The 13,746-nt window shown below is 46.6% G+C and overlaps 1 protein-coding gene across 1 annotated transcript in view; it reads right to left on the reverse strand.

The window, feature by feature from the left end:
- The window catches only part of LOC139760204 (ubiquitin carboxyl-terminal hydrolase 48-like), a 114,238-nt gene that overhangs the window by 77,007 nt on the left and 23,485 nt on the right, over positions 1-13,746 (reverse strand). The window contains 2 exon segments of the mRNA XM_071683137.1: positions 8,972-9,094; positions 12,917-13,083. Coding sequence (XP_071539238.1) covers positions 8,972-9,094; positions 12,917-13,083 — 290 coding nt within the window.

The following is a 13,746-nucleotide window of genomic DNA, read 5'->3' on the forward strand; positions in this document are numbered from 1 at the left end:
TGAGGAGGAGAATGACCGAATTTATATAAATCGAATTACGTATACTTCAAAAGTCAATACGCAGATGTGATTTACCTTCACATGGTTTTTTTTGTGCAGACAAGACACAACGCGACAACACACTCCATCGCTCGAGACGTAGTCAACTCGAAGGGAAAAGACTCCATCGGTCGAAAGGCACACGTGCACGGAGCACTCCGAAGTCCGGCACAGGTGGAGGTCGCATAGTTAGATGGTGTGGGTTGGAGGGTAGTACAACGACACATCTATGTACAGCGAAGACGTTACTCTTAACGAAGTGGGAGACAATCGCCGAAGTCAAAGACAACGCCCGTACAGCGACCCCCGATATCAACGACGCCGCCATCTGCACCGAAGGTCAACGCGGACACCAAAGCCGATAACAACGCGGACACCAAAGCCGATAACAACGCGGGCACCAAAGCCGATACCAACGCGGACATCAAAGCCGATACCAACGCGGACACCAAAGCCGATACCAACGCGGACACCAAAGCCGTTAACAACGCGGACACCAAAGCCGATAACAACGTGGACATCAAAGCCGATTACAACGTGGACACCAAAGCCGATTACAACGCGGACACCAAAGACGATAAGAACGCGAAAACAGAGCCGATCACAACGGCGACAGCAACGTTAACGCCGACACCGTCAGAAACCTGGGTACGGTGGCGTCTTCCCCGTCCCCCCAGGGCGATAAAAATTCGTGACACAGATTTTCTGTATCCAGTGAATGAAGGGAGGGGAGGGGAGGGGAGGGGAGGGGAGGGAAGAGGGAAGGAAGGGAGGGGGGTATCGGCTGAGAGGGAGGGTAACAAGAGGGTGTGCGGACAACATGGTGTTCACACACACACACACACACACACACACACACACACACACACACACACACATACACGTACTCCCCACACACCCCGACCTCCGTGGACACAACGGGTCATCATCTCTCTCTCTCTCTCTCTCTCTCTCTCTCTCTCTCTCTCTCTCTCTCTCTCTCTCTCTCTCTCTCTCGAGGTAGCTCCACACCGGCCTGACGCCTTAGCCATCCCCTCTCCCCAGCTACCGGCAGCATGTACAACCTGGCGGTGTGTGTGTGTGTGTGTGCGTGCGGGGGGGGGGGGGAGAGAGAGAGAGAGAGAGAGAGAGAGAGAGAGAGAGAGAGAGAGAGAGAGAGAGAGAGAGAGAGAGAAGCAGGCCCTCGCCACCCCGGCATAACTCCACAGCCGGGGCGATTAGTCCACTAATTTGGGAAATAACAAATACCCCGCGTCTCGTCCTCCATTATTCTCCGGAAAGGGGAGTGTGTTGGTGGGGGGGGGGGGTGATGGGGGAGTGGTGGTGTGGGAGTTCAAGGGTGGCTCGGTGGTAGGGGAGAGGAGAGGAGGAGGAGGGAGGGAGGGTTTGTAGCACGGGATAAAAACGTTTTCCAAGAGAGGATAAAAACGTTTCTGCTGAGCGCTCGCACAAGATGGATGGCGCAGGAAGGGGGGGTGAAAGGGAGACAAGAGACGGGAGGGGAGGGAGGATGGAGACGTTGAAGGGCAGAGTGAGGAAAGATGGGACTGACGTGGAGAAAGGGGTTGGGGGTGTTGAGGGAGGCGTTGAAGGGGAGGGTGTGGAAGGGAAGATGGGAATTGGGGTGAAGCTAGGGAAAGACGCTGATGGGGAAGCGAAGACAAGGATGGGACGTAAGCTTAGGGAGAGCGTTACATGAGTGAGGGAAGTACGAACGTATATTGTTGGCCAGACGACGCCAGTCATGGGGAGAAGAGAAGGAAATTCATGGGTGGGAGAAACATGTGGTATTCATGGGTCACTAGAAATCTACCCCTTTGGGAACGAATGGTACGGCCCCTGAGCACGACCCCCTGGGTACGACGGCGAGGCCCTGTGACCCCGACCTCAGAGTGTCTGATTAGTGGCCTCCGGTCGTAACCAAGGGTCGTACTGTCGAGCTAATGGGTCAACCACTTCGTACTTAAAAGGGTCGTCCCGTCGTGATCAAGAGGTTCAAAGACCACACGACCTGGATATAAGTGATACATGTCAACCACGACAGAAGCAACGCGAAGTCATCCAACAATGACCAATCGGGAGCGAGTGACGCAAACTATGGATATACTAGTACCAATCAGAAAAGAGGTGCACTGACGAAGGAAGGATTCTGAGGGTCCCCCGTCAGGCTTAGGGTCACGAAGAGAATTCATACTGGCAATAGCCCTGCACACACACACACACACACACACACACACACACACACACGCACACACACACTGATAAATGTGGGAGGGAGGATGACGTATAGGACTGGGATGGAAGCAAGCAAACATATGGGATAGATGAGGACTGCAAGAGAGAGACAGAAGACTAGAAAAGTAATGAGGTCTATGAGTAAGGCAATGAGGGTATGGGGACAGATGAGGAGAGCGTGGGAGGAAGGTAAGCAAGGACAGTGGATGAGGGAGGGACGGGTGGATAGCACCGATAATGTCATGGAACAGACGAGGATGGTGTGGAACGAAAGGAATGGACAGGGAATGGGAGGGAAGTAAAAAGGGCATTTGAAATTCACGAGTCCTGTGTGGGAGGAGGTTAAGACGGGGGGTGAATGATGGCTGGGAGGATGAGAGTGGATGAGGAAGGCTGGGAGGATGAGAGTGGATGAGGGAGGCAGGGAGCATGAGAGTGAATGAGCGATTTAATAAGTATGAGATGAGAGTGCATGAGGACCATGAGGTATGGGTACATGCCAATATGACACTCATCAAGAGGAAAGTGTTATACAGTACACCGAGGGGCTGTACTCTGGTACCAAACAATTACAGAGAAAGATTTCCTGTAACAAATAATAATAATAATAATAATAATAATAATAATAATAATAATAATAATAATAATATCTTCACAATAAATACAATAACACGTCATTTTTATCATAGCTATTTTCATTATCATCTATTATCATTATCATTAACATACTAAACCAATCCAGGTGTTTAACCCGTTGAGCACGACGATACGATCCTCGGATGTAAAGACCTGGCCTTCGACTAGGTCAGGTCAAAGGTCACACCGCCATGCCATGGATTCATGACCTCATGCTCGGGGTGGTTGAGGGATGACAATCAACATCGCTATCATTTCCTCTCCTAAACCCAGGGACAGCGACGCGGGATCACGGCCATTTTTGGCATAAATATCTGTTGTACGTTGACGCTAATCTCCCGGAAAGGTCGGCTTGCCCGTCCGCCTCTCCAACATGGCAGAGCGTAAAACAGCGACTCAAGCGCGAGAGAAAATTAACTTTACACTTCAGTCGCTGAAAAACAACTGAAGTGGAAATCAAATTAGGGAACACCCTTCTCTCTCTCTCTCTCTCTCTCTCTCTCGTCCTTTACACTAAAGCTGCACTGTGTGTATTAACCCAGGTTTAGTGTTTGACACCTTTAACAAGACGGTACGATCCCCGATGCACGATGGAACACGACCCTTGAGAATAATGGTATGACTCTTTGAGGAGGAGGAGGAGGCAGCGGAGGAGGAGGCAGAGGAGGAGGAGGAGGAGGCAGAGAAGGAGGAGGAGGAGGCAGAGGAGGAGGAGGAGGAGGAGGAGGAGAAAGTGTAAGCAGCGCAACCGAGGGACACCAACAGCGACAACAAATAGCGTCAAGAATATCATCATCAGGCGGGAGTGTCACACACTTCAGATGTTTTGAGTCAAGAGGAATGACAGGCACCCCCCCATCCACAGCACGGTGAAGTATGGTACCTGCAGTACACTGTCTCTCGTTAAACGCCACACACACACACACACACACGCATCACTGCCCCACCTCACCACATCATATAAGACATTATGACCAACCGCCGTGGTGTCTTCTCTCTCCCTTGCAATTCCCAGTCTGGCCGGGATCCAGACTAATTCAGTCTTCGACATGGGTTTAATGAGTTGTTTTGTGGCAGGCGAACTCCCTTCCCCCTACCCCCACGGGATCCTTCCCAACGACGAAGGGGGATTGAAATGCAATCAGGGGGTTGGGTTTTGCTGCTGCTGCTGGTATGTCAACAGAAAGGAGAACCCTCTCTCCCTTCCATGGGCGATACTCGGAGCTTGGGTTCGAACTCCCCTTCTTCAGTTCTTCCATACCACTGCACCCATTACGTGACCCCCATCCCCTCCCTCCCACCATCGTCTCCATCCCAACACTTCTATTCCAGGTAACAAAACACTCCATCACCCAAGAATTACCGCAAAGGTCATCAGTAACCAAAAGACTATACATCACCATCCAGTCCAGTACTTGTGTACACAATCTCTGCTTACAATCCGACCCTTATCTTTTTAAAAGCACTTAGTTATATCTTAAGAGTTCCTAGTTATATTTCAAAGTCTCCCCCTAGTTATATTTTCGGTGTTTGGCTACACATGATTTAATAAATTGTTCGCACTACAATCCTTAAAAATTAACATTACAAACAGCATCTTGAAGAAGGTAACATAGTTAAGTCACATTCATATATATATATAATTTCGCAGTTTCCCGCGTGGCGAGGTGGCGCTGCGTTATGAATCAGTGCTCATAACTCATTAACCTTTCCTATATTCCTCCTCATAACCAATCGCTTCTGCTCTCTATCGTCTTGCATCCACGTGCGATGGGGCTTGTGGCTTCCATAATGCAGGGAAATAAAACTGATGAGGAAGTGGCCATCTTTCCCACACCAACTCTAATCCTATCAAAGTGATTCCTTACGTTTATCTAACAAGTTTCTTAATTCTACGTTCAGTTTCATTAAGTTCTGTAGAATAAAGTTCGGTTCTGTCCATTTGTGCTCTGTCTTATCTTTTCGCATCTCTCTCTTTTTTTTTCATCACCTGCTCCACTCATTAGTGCCATTAGGAAAGCACATCAACTTTTCTTTCTTGTAATCAGTCGATGTCTGACATCATTATCATAAGGTGATGTCCCATATCGGACATCTTCACAACATGCTTACGTTTAACAATACTTCCAACTCTCTGTGGTTAAAAAGTCTCATATCCAGTTCCCTAACTTACCCTACATGTTTTTGTGAGGCTCCTTTCTCTGGTTAAACGCTGCGGTTTCGTGTGTTAAAACGTCTCTGAGAGAACGGAGGGAAACAGCGTCTATTCTCTTACCTTTGAGTTAACCTTTCACTTCGTGTCACTGCACTGAGCTAATGATTTTTCCCAGGTACGATCGGCCCTCCTCTATGTAATTACGTTCGCCCATCATTCTCGTGGAGAGAGAGAGCGATACATAGAGAGAGAGAGAGAGAGAGAGAGAGAGAGAGAGAGAGAGAGAGAGAGAGAGAGAGAGAGAGAGAGAGAATGATGGGTATGGTCCCCGTCAGGAATTATTCATACAGTTCAGGTGGGCAGGGCCTCCGGCTTGACAGACGGGCGGTGCTGGCAATATTTATTGCCGCCCCCACCCCCTTTTTTTTTTTTCATCCGGATGCTGAAAGGAAACCGATACTTCGTTATGAGTCATGACAGAGCGGCCGGCACCAGCATCAGCACCGCCGGCACCGGCAGCACACCTCCAGCAGGAGCAGCTGCACACGTCTTCTTCAGGAGACGCGACGTATTACAGCGACCCACTTTGTACGCTGAGGGAAGAGAGCCTTTGGGAGTTGAGTTGGGGGTGGTATCCAGAAGGTAGCTCGATACAGGGGTTGGAGACTTCGAAGTAGGGGAGAGAGAGAGAGAGAGAGAGAGAGAGAGAGAGAGAGAGAGAGAGAGAGAGAGAGAGAGAGAGAGAGGTGATGAGACGATTACGATGGGAGGTTTCCTGCGCGTACGGCAGCACACAAGATATATGAGAGGTTTCTCCTGTAGTGATACTGCCACCGGCGTGCATCGCTTGCTGGAGCCGCCGGCAAGGTTGAAGTATTTGCATCAAACTTGTCTCGGACGCGAGGCATGTGACGCCCAGTGTTTGTGTCTGGAGTTTGGTACATTCCCTCGATATTGTCTGTCGACACCGACATACGCAAAGCGAAGTTATGCCATCGCCATTGGATTGAAAGGACTATAGCGCCGTCAAAGCCCTTTCCCGCCTTGGAAACGCCCACCTTACCTTGCTCAGGAGTCGAACGCATTCTCAACAGCTCCGGGGAACCCCAGAAAATATAATGCTACGCCAACGGGCCACAACAGGGCAAAACCTGAGGACAGTAGGAATGAGACACGTAGCATCTTCGCCACACTCAGCCGAGCTTGGGGGCGTCTGGCATCAGCCTTCTGTCTCGACTGTTTCTGTCAGCGTCCTCATAATCCGTGAAAGAAAGACGTCAGGAAGTTCAAGGCGCGGTACACAACGAGGGGCTGCTTTTACGGGTCGGAGGTCAAGGTCAGGGAGGAACGACTTCGGGGAAGGAAGAAGAGGGTGTTGACAGGCGCCACAGGAGTCGAGTACAGTCGATGGCAAGAGGGTGCGGCGTTCTGCTGCCTTGAATACGGATCACACGTCCACTTACACACAAATACATGTAACTTCAAACAGCAATAGATCATTTTGGTCCTCATGAGACCGTTTGTGATCACGGAAGAGGAAGGAAAATCAAGGATTAGTGTGGCTGGAGGCAGGCACAGACGATACCAAGTCATGAATCTGAAGAGAAATACCTCAACCACCCACACATGGGAGGGACTCATAAACGCACTCATCATAACACCCTTACACACCTCCTCACCACCACCACCAGCAATAAGCTACCAGTTCCTCATAATCTCAACACTCAAACTGACTGTCTCAAATCCTAAACACCTGATCCATATAAAGACAGGGAGTGTGGTAGAGCGCGTTCATCACGCGTTGTATCTTTCGGTGAGCGTCCACACACTTAGATACATAGTTAAAAAGGTCTCGATGTTATTCAGGGTTCTCGTCCGGTCTGTCCCTTCTCCCTCGCTCCAACCACTTCAGGAAGTCCCCAGCCGACACACGACTCACGGACCCCCGTATATCGCCATGATCCCGACCCCTCTATACCCGATTGGCCACTGTGCCAGTCACACGTAATAAATGCCTTGAAATCGATCCGTCTTCTTGCCTGTCTGCGTGCTTACCTGCGTGCTTGCCCTCCCATAGGCAAGCAAGTCTACGTTCCAGCTTACTCCCCCTGCCCGAATTTCTCCTTGTGATGTAAATACAACCTTCCCCGCCTCTCTGTTTACCCAAACAGCCTCAACCACTTGACATCTTCCATCTGGCGTTTCCGCAGTGTCTTTCTCCCTACTCCTACCCTGATATGCTTTCTTTCTCTTCTCCTTTTCTCCCCAACCTCCCTTTCCCTCCCCCTCACTTCTCCCTTCCCTTCCAATACCCCCCACAGAAGGGTCCCCGGGCCATGGTCTCTCTGCCTATCCCGTTCTGCTCACCCAATCTGCAATTTACTTTTTGTCCTTCCAGTCGTTCTGGTAGATGGCGCTCCAGGAGGCTGGGAAACAAAGAACATGGACGGATAACTGCGGCCCACATCACCAAGGGGGGAAAAAAATTATATATATACAGACGGAAGGGAGAAAATGGACATGGGTTGTTCTCAGGAAGCCAACCAGGAAAAATTCCCAGCTATAAAATTGGCTCCGATACAATTCCGGCAGCGAATATATACTTTCTGTTTAACAGTATTACAAAACACGGTATTCAATCTGTGAAATAAATAAATATCCTCACGGGCAGCACTTTGATCTAGGAGGGTAAAATATTCTATTTGATAAAATAACATTTGCTATTTAAAATGAACAAAAGTGCCACAGTTGTGAGAGAGAGAGAGAGAGAGAGAGAGAGAGAGAGAGAGAGAGAGAGAGAGAGAGAGAGAGAGAGAGAGAGAGAGTTAAATGCTCATGACACGCCTGACATGACAGGAACAGACCACATCCCTGAGATGACAGGTTCTTGGGAACGTGTCAGGTGTGCTCCTGCTCCATCTCGGAGGAGGAGGCAGAGGAAGAGGAGAAGGAGGAAGAGGAGGAGGAAAAGGAGGACGAGAAGGAAGTGGTGGAGTTGGACCTCTCGACCAATCAGCCAACAGCGTGAGATATACACTGATCAGAAACCTCAGGACCAATCAGGAACCCTGTAACCGTTATCAGAGCCCATCGTCGCCCGCACCACCAAATGCTAAACAGGTCTGTGGACTTCAGAGAGCTGACCCAAAGCCTCTCACGGCGATGTAAATCGGGCTATTGGTGGCAAAACATACGATAAGGAAATCACTTGACCAATATAAAGCGAAGGGACGTACCACAAAAACTTTTTAAACTAGGGCACATATAATGGTAATCTCTGTGGGTCTAGGAGTCTAGAATTCCTGATGATTTTTTTTTTATTCCCTTTTCCCAAAGACAGAGGAAAGTTTACTGTACACTTGTGCCCATCCTGTGCACGGCGGCGCAAAAGAGAAATATCAGTGAGTGCTCTAAATAGGCCACAATTATGAAATTACATGTATCTCTCTAGTTATGTATGTTATCATCACTACAGTGATGCACGCTCTCTTCACTACAGTCCTCATGGGTATCTATGCATTCGTCCTTTGAGAATCTGTCTCGTGCTGATCTATTTCACAGGTAGTTCTGTAGTTCTGTCTGTGTCACCTTTAACTACCAAACGACCCACGAAACGTTCAACTTCTCGAGCAAGACGGTACGCCCCTTGACCACGACAGTACGCCTAATAAGCAAGAAAGTCTCTTAACGGATGAAATTAATCCCTCATGTCAACGCAATGTACTCCCTAGAGTCTCTTTCCTGCCTGGCAGAGAAGATGCTACCACAAACATCATATCTATCATACTTCTCATATCACACTTGAGATACCGTAGCAGCTGATAAAGGTATAATACATTGAGATACCTCTAGTGCTAGGAGAGACCGAGTGTCGAGAAGAGGGGTGGTCTGGCCATCAATACTCACTCGACCAACTGATGGGGCTGAAGGGCGAAGACTGGGTACAAGAGTCTGCTGTGGGTACAGAGCAGAGGGGCGTTCACCATCCTGATCGGCGGACACACCTCCAGGTCCCCTCGTTCACATGATCTGCAACACACAAAGACACATCAGCCACTGTTACGTGATACATATATATAGGTGCATAACATACACTACGCCCCTCCCCGCCCTACCCCAGCGCAACACACAAGACACCAGTGTTCAGTGTTACATACGTACACTTCCAAACACTGTTCTCTTATGATCGGTGTTGTTGCATGCTATTAAGTACACTCAAAAAGACTATGTCCTTACCTGGTGCCATCACAACACAACCTGTTAGTGTGTGTGTGTGTGTGTGTGTGTGTGTGTGTGTGTGTGTGTGTGTGTATTCGTACTTCGTGCCCTCTTTATGAGGCTCCTGCAGCGCTCAGGAAACCAGCCACGTCCATCGGTAAAGACCACTAATCATAAAATATGATGATATACTAAAATCACATTAGAGTAGTTAGAGAAACTATCAAGACGTGTGTGGACGAGGACCGAGTGTCAGGAAGTAATCATTCCGGAAGGGTTTAGTGAGGTATGTGGGACCTGGTCAAAACTGATGGATTTAATAACACATGGAGTAAAGTGGAACAGATGGATATGGATAGGTAGAAAACAGGGAGGGGTTACGGAAGTTTGGAGTATGGTGTTGCGACGGAGGAGGAGGTGGTGGTGGTGATGATGACTGGTGGTGATTATAGTGAAAGTAATGGTGGTGGTGGTGGTGATGGTGACAATATATCATTACGTACATGATGATATCAGACTGTGGTCATAACAGTGGTAACGATGATGATGATGATGAGAGAGAGAGAGAGAGAGAGAGAGAGAGAGAGAGAGAGAGAGAGAGAGAGAGAGAGAGAGAGAGAGAGAGAGAGAGAACGAGTGTGTGGGTCGGGGATAGGACCAAGTGTCCAGAAGCAGTCAAGGAGGAAACAAAAATAAAATACACAGTGGGAGATGGGGGAGAGAGGTGAGGAGGTAAGTGTGGGGTGGGGTGGGGGTGGTGGTAGGACAAGAAGGTCGCGTGCCGGCACCAAACTGTACACTCTTCATAAATCTTACCAGACCGGCGTCGGGTCGCGTCGCGTCGCCCCTTCCCACCGCCGATTGTGACCACTTAGTAGTTCCCTGAGGTGGGTGGGTACGTCCAGCACACCACCCACCACCAGGACCGCCACTCATTTCAACTACTAAACGCCACCGCCGATAAGGTGGTAACACGGCCTAACTTCATTATGGCAACACCAACAAACACACGCGATACAGACACAGACAAAAATGGTGTGCACAGACGAACCATCGCATACAAGACAAAAGCAATAACCTATTGGCGAAAACTCTAATACTAACCATAACACATTCAACATCCACCATTAACCAACAACACACCTACACTAGCGAACAACACATTAACACAGTAATAACCAAACCAGAGCACCAAACGCGTTGATAAGAAAAAAATAAACGTGGGGTGGAAGGGAGGGAGGGAAGGAGGGAGGGGCGGTCGGCGGCTGCGCCCCCCAAACAGCACGCCACATAAATGAAAGTGTCTCGGACATAACTGCCGGCGTCTTCAAGACAAACTTTACCGTAGGAAATTAATACCTGCGCTTCACGCTACCCTATGGAAAGAGGCACGCAAGGCCAAAACGTGGAGCAGGGAGGCTGCTTGCTTGTATGTTCAGCACCTTTGCTTGTACCTGTGTCTACATCCGTGTATGCCTAAGAGTCCTGGTGTCTGTATCTACATTCATACACACAAGAGTGTCCTCTGACTACACTCATATGTGCACAGAATCCTATGTGGGTGTGTATCTAGTGTGCGTTCATTATAAATACGAGTATGAAGTCCAAACTGCATCTACATTGATATGGGCACTAATAGCCCAAAATACATTCAAATGTGGAAAGACGATCATAATCTACATTAGCATTCACATGTATACAAATAATCCTTCATCAATTTCTACATTCATATATGCATGAAGACATACATTTGTTTCTACATATACGCACAAACAGTCGTCTACTTGCCTACAATATGTGCACAAAGTCATGTCTATATCTACATTCACATGTAAACAAAGTCATGCTTGTTTCTACATTCATATATACACAAAGTCTTATTCGTATAAACAATCATTTGTAAACAAATGGTTCTATACGCATCTATATTCATATGTACACAAAGTCCTGTTTGTACATGTACCTTCATATGGGCACAACAAAAAACGAAACTACCGGGTAACAACAGAGAAACAACTTATTTCATCACAATATCTTTCATGTTACTGAAAAACCTGGGTGAAATGTGACGGCCTGGTATAAAGACGTGGAAATCTCCCTTGATTGTTAATAATAGGGAGAGTTTTGAGGGATGAAGAATATGGGACGGGTTCCTTGGATATGGCACTTGAGAGTATGCAGTGTGAAACAGAAATGCTGGTAATGAGAAGGCTGGCAACAGATCCCAGGCCTCAGCCTTCCATGTAACAAGAGATATGTTATCAATATATCCAACAAGATGTACTTCATCAAACAAGCACCTCAGATACAGTCTCAAGGCAAGGCAATATAAGCTGCTGGGTTTTCTGCTACATGAACCCCTACAGCAAGCAACCTCCATGGTGATGTTGATGGTGAAAAAAATTACACACCAATGTCGACAACAACACACACACACACACATACACACACACACACAGAAAGAGAGGCAGACAGACAAACAGCCCATAAAATATTAATGCAGAAGTTTCATGACACTGATGCACCAGAGAAGAGGAAACTCATACATTGTGAATGGTAAAACTTCAAACCAAAGGCCAACCAATACATGAGAAGAAACAAGAGGTATGCAAACCGGTTATTTGGTGCACCAGGGTAAACATATTCCAGCATAGGATCACTTATCACCCAGCAACCTACATATATTTCCCATAAATAAATTTCACAACTTTTATCTAGCATCTATAGACCAGTTCCCAAGCAATATACAGATTTCTGACATTGCATGAACACACACACACACACACACACACACACACACACACACACACAAACCTAGATAATCATGTTTTCTATACAAAAAATTTCTGATTTCAGTTGTGCACATCTTTCATTGCTTTCATACACTTGTTCTCACATGAACTTCACATCTCTAGACTCATCTAACACAACATAAATTTCATGAAAAGTAAAAGCCATATTATAATAATCTACGAACATAACAAGTTCATATCTAAATCAACAATCAAGAGATTGACAGCAAAACCAAAGGATTACCTGACAATGATCAATCCCAATTACACATACACAAATATATAGAGATAAATAATATTTTATTTATTTATTAATATATATATATATATATATATATATATATATATATATATATATATATATATATATATATATATCATAATTCAAGGGCGTAAAAAGCATGTAGTGTGTCCCTTGGGCGCGGTTCCCAGCATGAGTTATTGTCCCAAAAGGACGTTTACACCAATGCCTCCTTCCCCCACTCCCAGCCTCACCTCGCCCTGCCCCACCTGTCCAAGAATCCACACACTCTCACCGGAAGAAGTAGAGTTGAGGGGGATATCACCATCTTTCTGCACTTCCCCAGCACTACCACTCGTCCACAATGTCAGTCCCCAGCACCACAATAGATGCAAAGAATGCCCTCATAGAGAATTTTTTTTCTCATTTGATTAACCATATCAACTAATGCTTCATGGACAACACTGTGAATACTGATTTTTTCCCATGTAAGTGACCATACTAACTAATGCTTCATGGACAGCACTGTGAATGCTGATCAACTTCATATATTTCAATCCAAAGCTTTATTCATAGAACAAGAAAACTTCTTTTACTTGCCTGATGTAGCTCTTCCAATCAGTAAAAAAATCTCTTGACATGAGGTAGATTTGTTTGCCAGGATCTCGTACTGGATGTGGTCGCTTTTTCTCAAGAAAAAGATTAGTCAACTGTTTCTTCTGCTGTCGCCCACTATTACATGCTCGCATGGACTCTTCTAAAATGGTCTGTTGGATAGAAATTTAAAGTTTTTCTTTGAATATAAAAAGGTTAACTGAAGTAGTGAAAAACGTTTCTAAGAAAGATACTCACTCACCCTCAACTTACAAAGGAGCAAAATTGCAGAGATAGAAAGTGTTCAAAGATTTTCATGGCCTATACTGACACAGTAAAGAAAACTGAAAACAATCAAAATCGATGTGGCTGTGCTCTCTGGACCAAAAACAGGAGAGATATGTCATCTTTTATACCTGGAAAATCCTAGAGGACATGATTCCTAACTACACTTAAAAATAATTCCCTTTTGGCATGATACACAAGAGTATTCAACACACTACCTGCAGCCATCAGAAACATTATAGGTTATAATGTAAAGAAATTTAAGAAGACCCTGGATAAGTAATTACAGAGTTTACCAGATTAGTCAGGCTTTTGGTTCCATGGGCCTACAGATTACAGCTACCAACAGCTAGGTTGACTAATAACCCAACTCAGCAGCTTGGATTCAGCTTGAGCTGTGGGGGAGGAAGACCACCAAAAACAATTCCAGGTATTGGTAATCTCCAGTTCCACCTAAGACTCGTTTCAGAACTCATTACATTCTCCGGTACTGGATATACATGATCACTTTACACTGTTCTTGCCAGGTTATGCATGGAAACCAACTCCAT

The sequence above is a fragment of the Panulirus ornatus genome, chromosome 35 (genome assembly GCF_036320965.1).
Source record: "Panulirus ornatus isolate Po-2019 chromosome 35, ASM3632096v1, whole genome shotgun sequence".
NCBI lineage: Eukaryota > Metazoa > Arthropoda > Malacostraca > Decapoda > Palinuridae > Panulirus > Panulirus ornatus.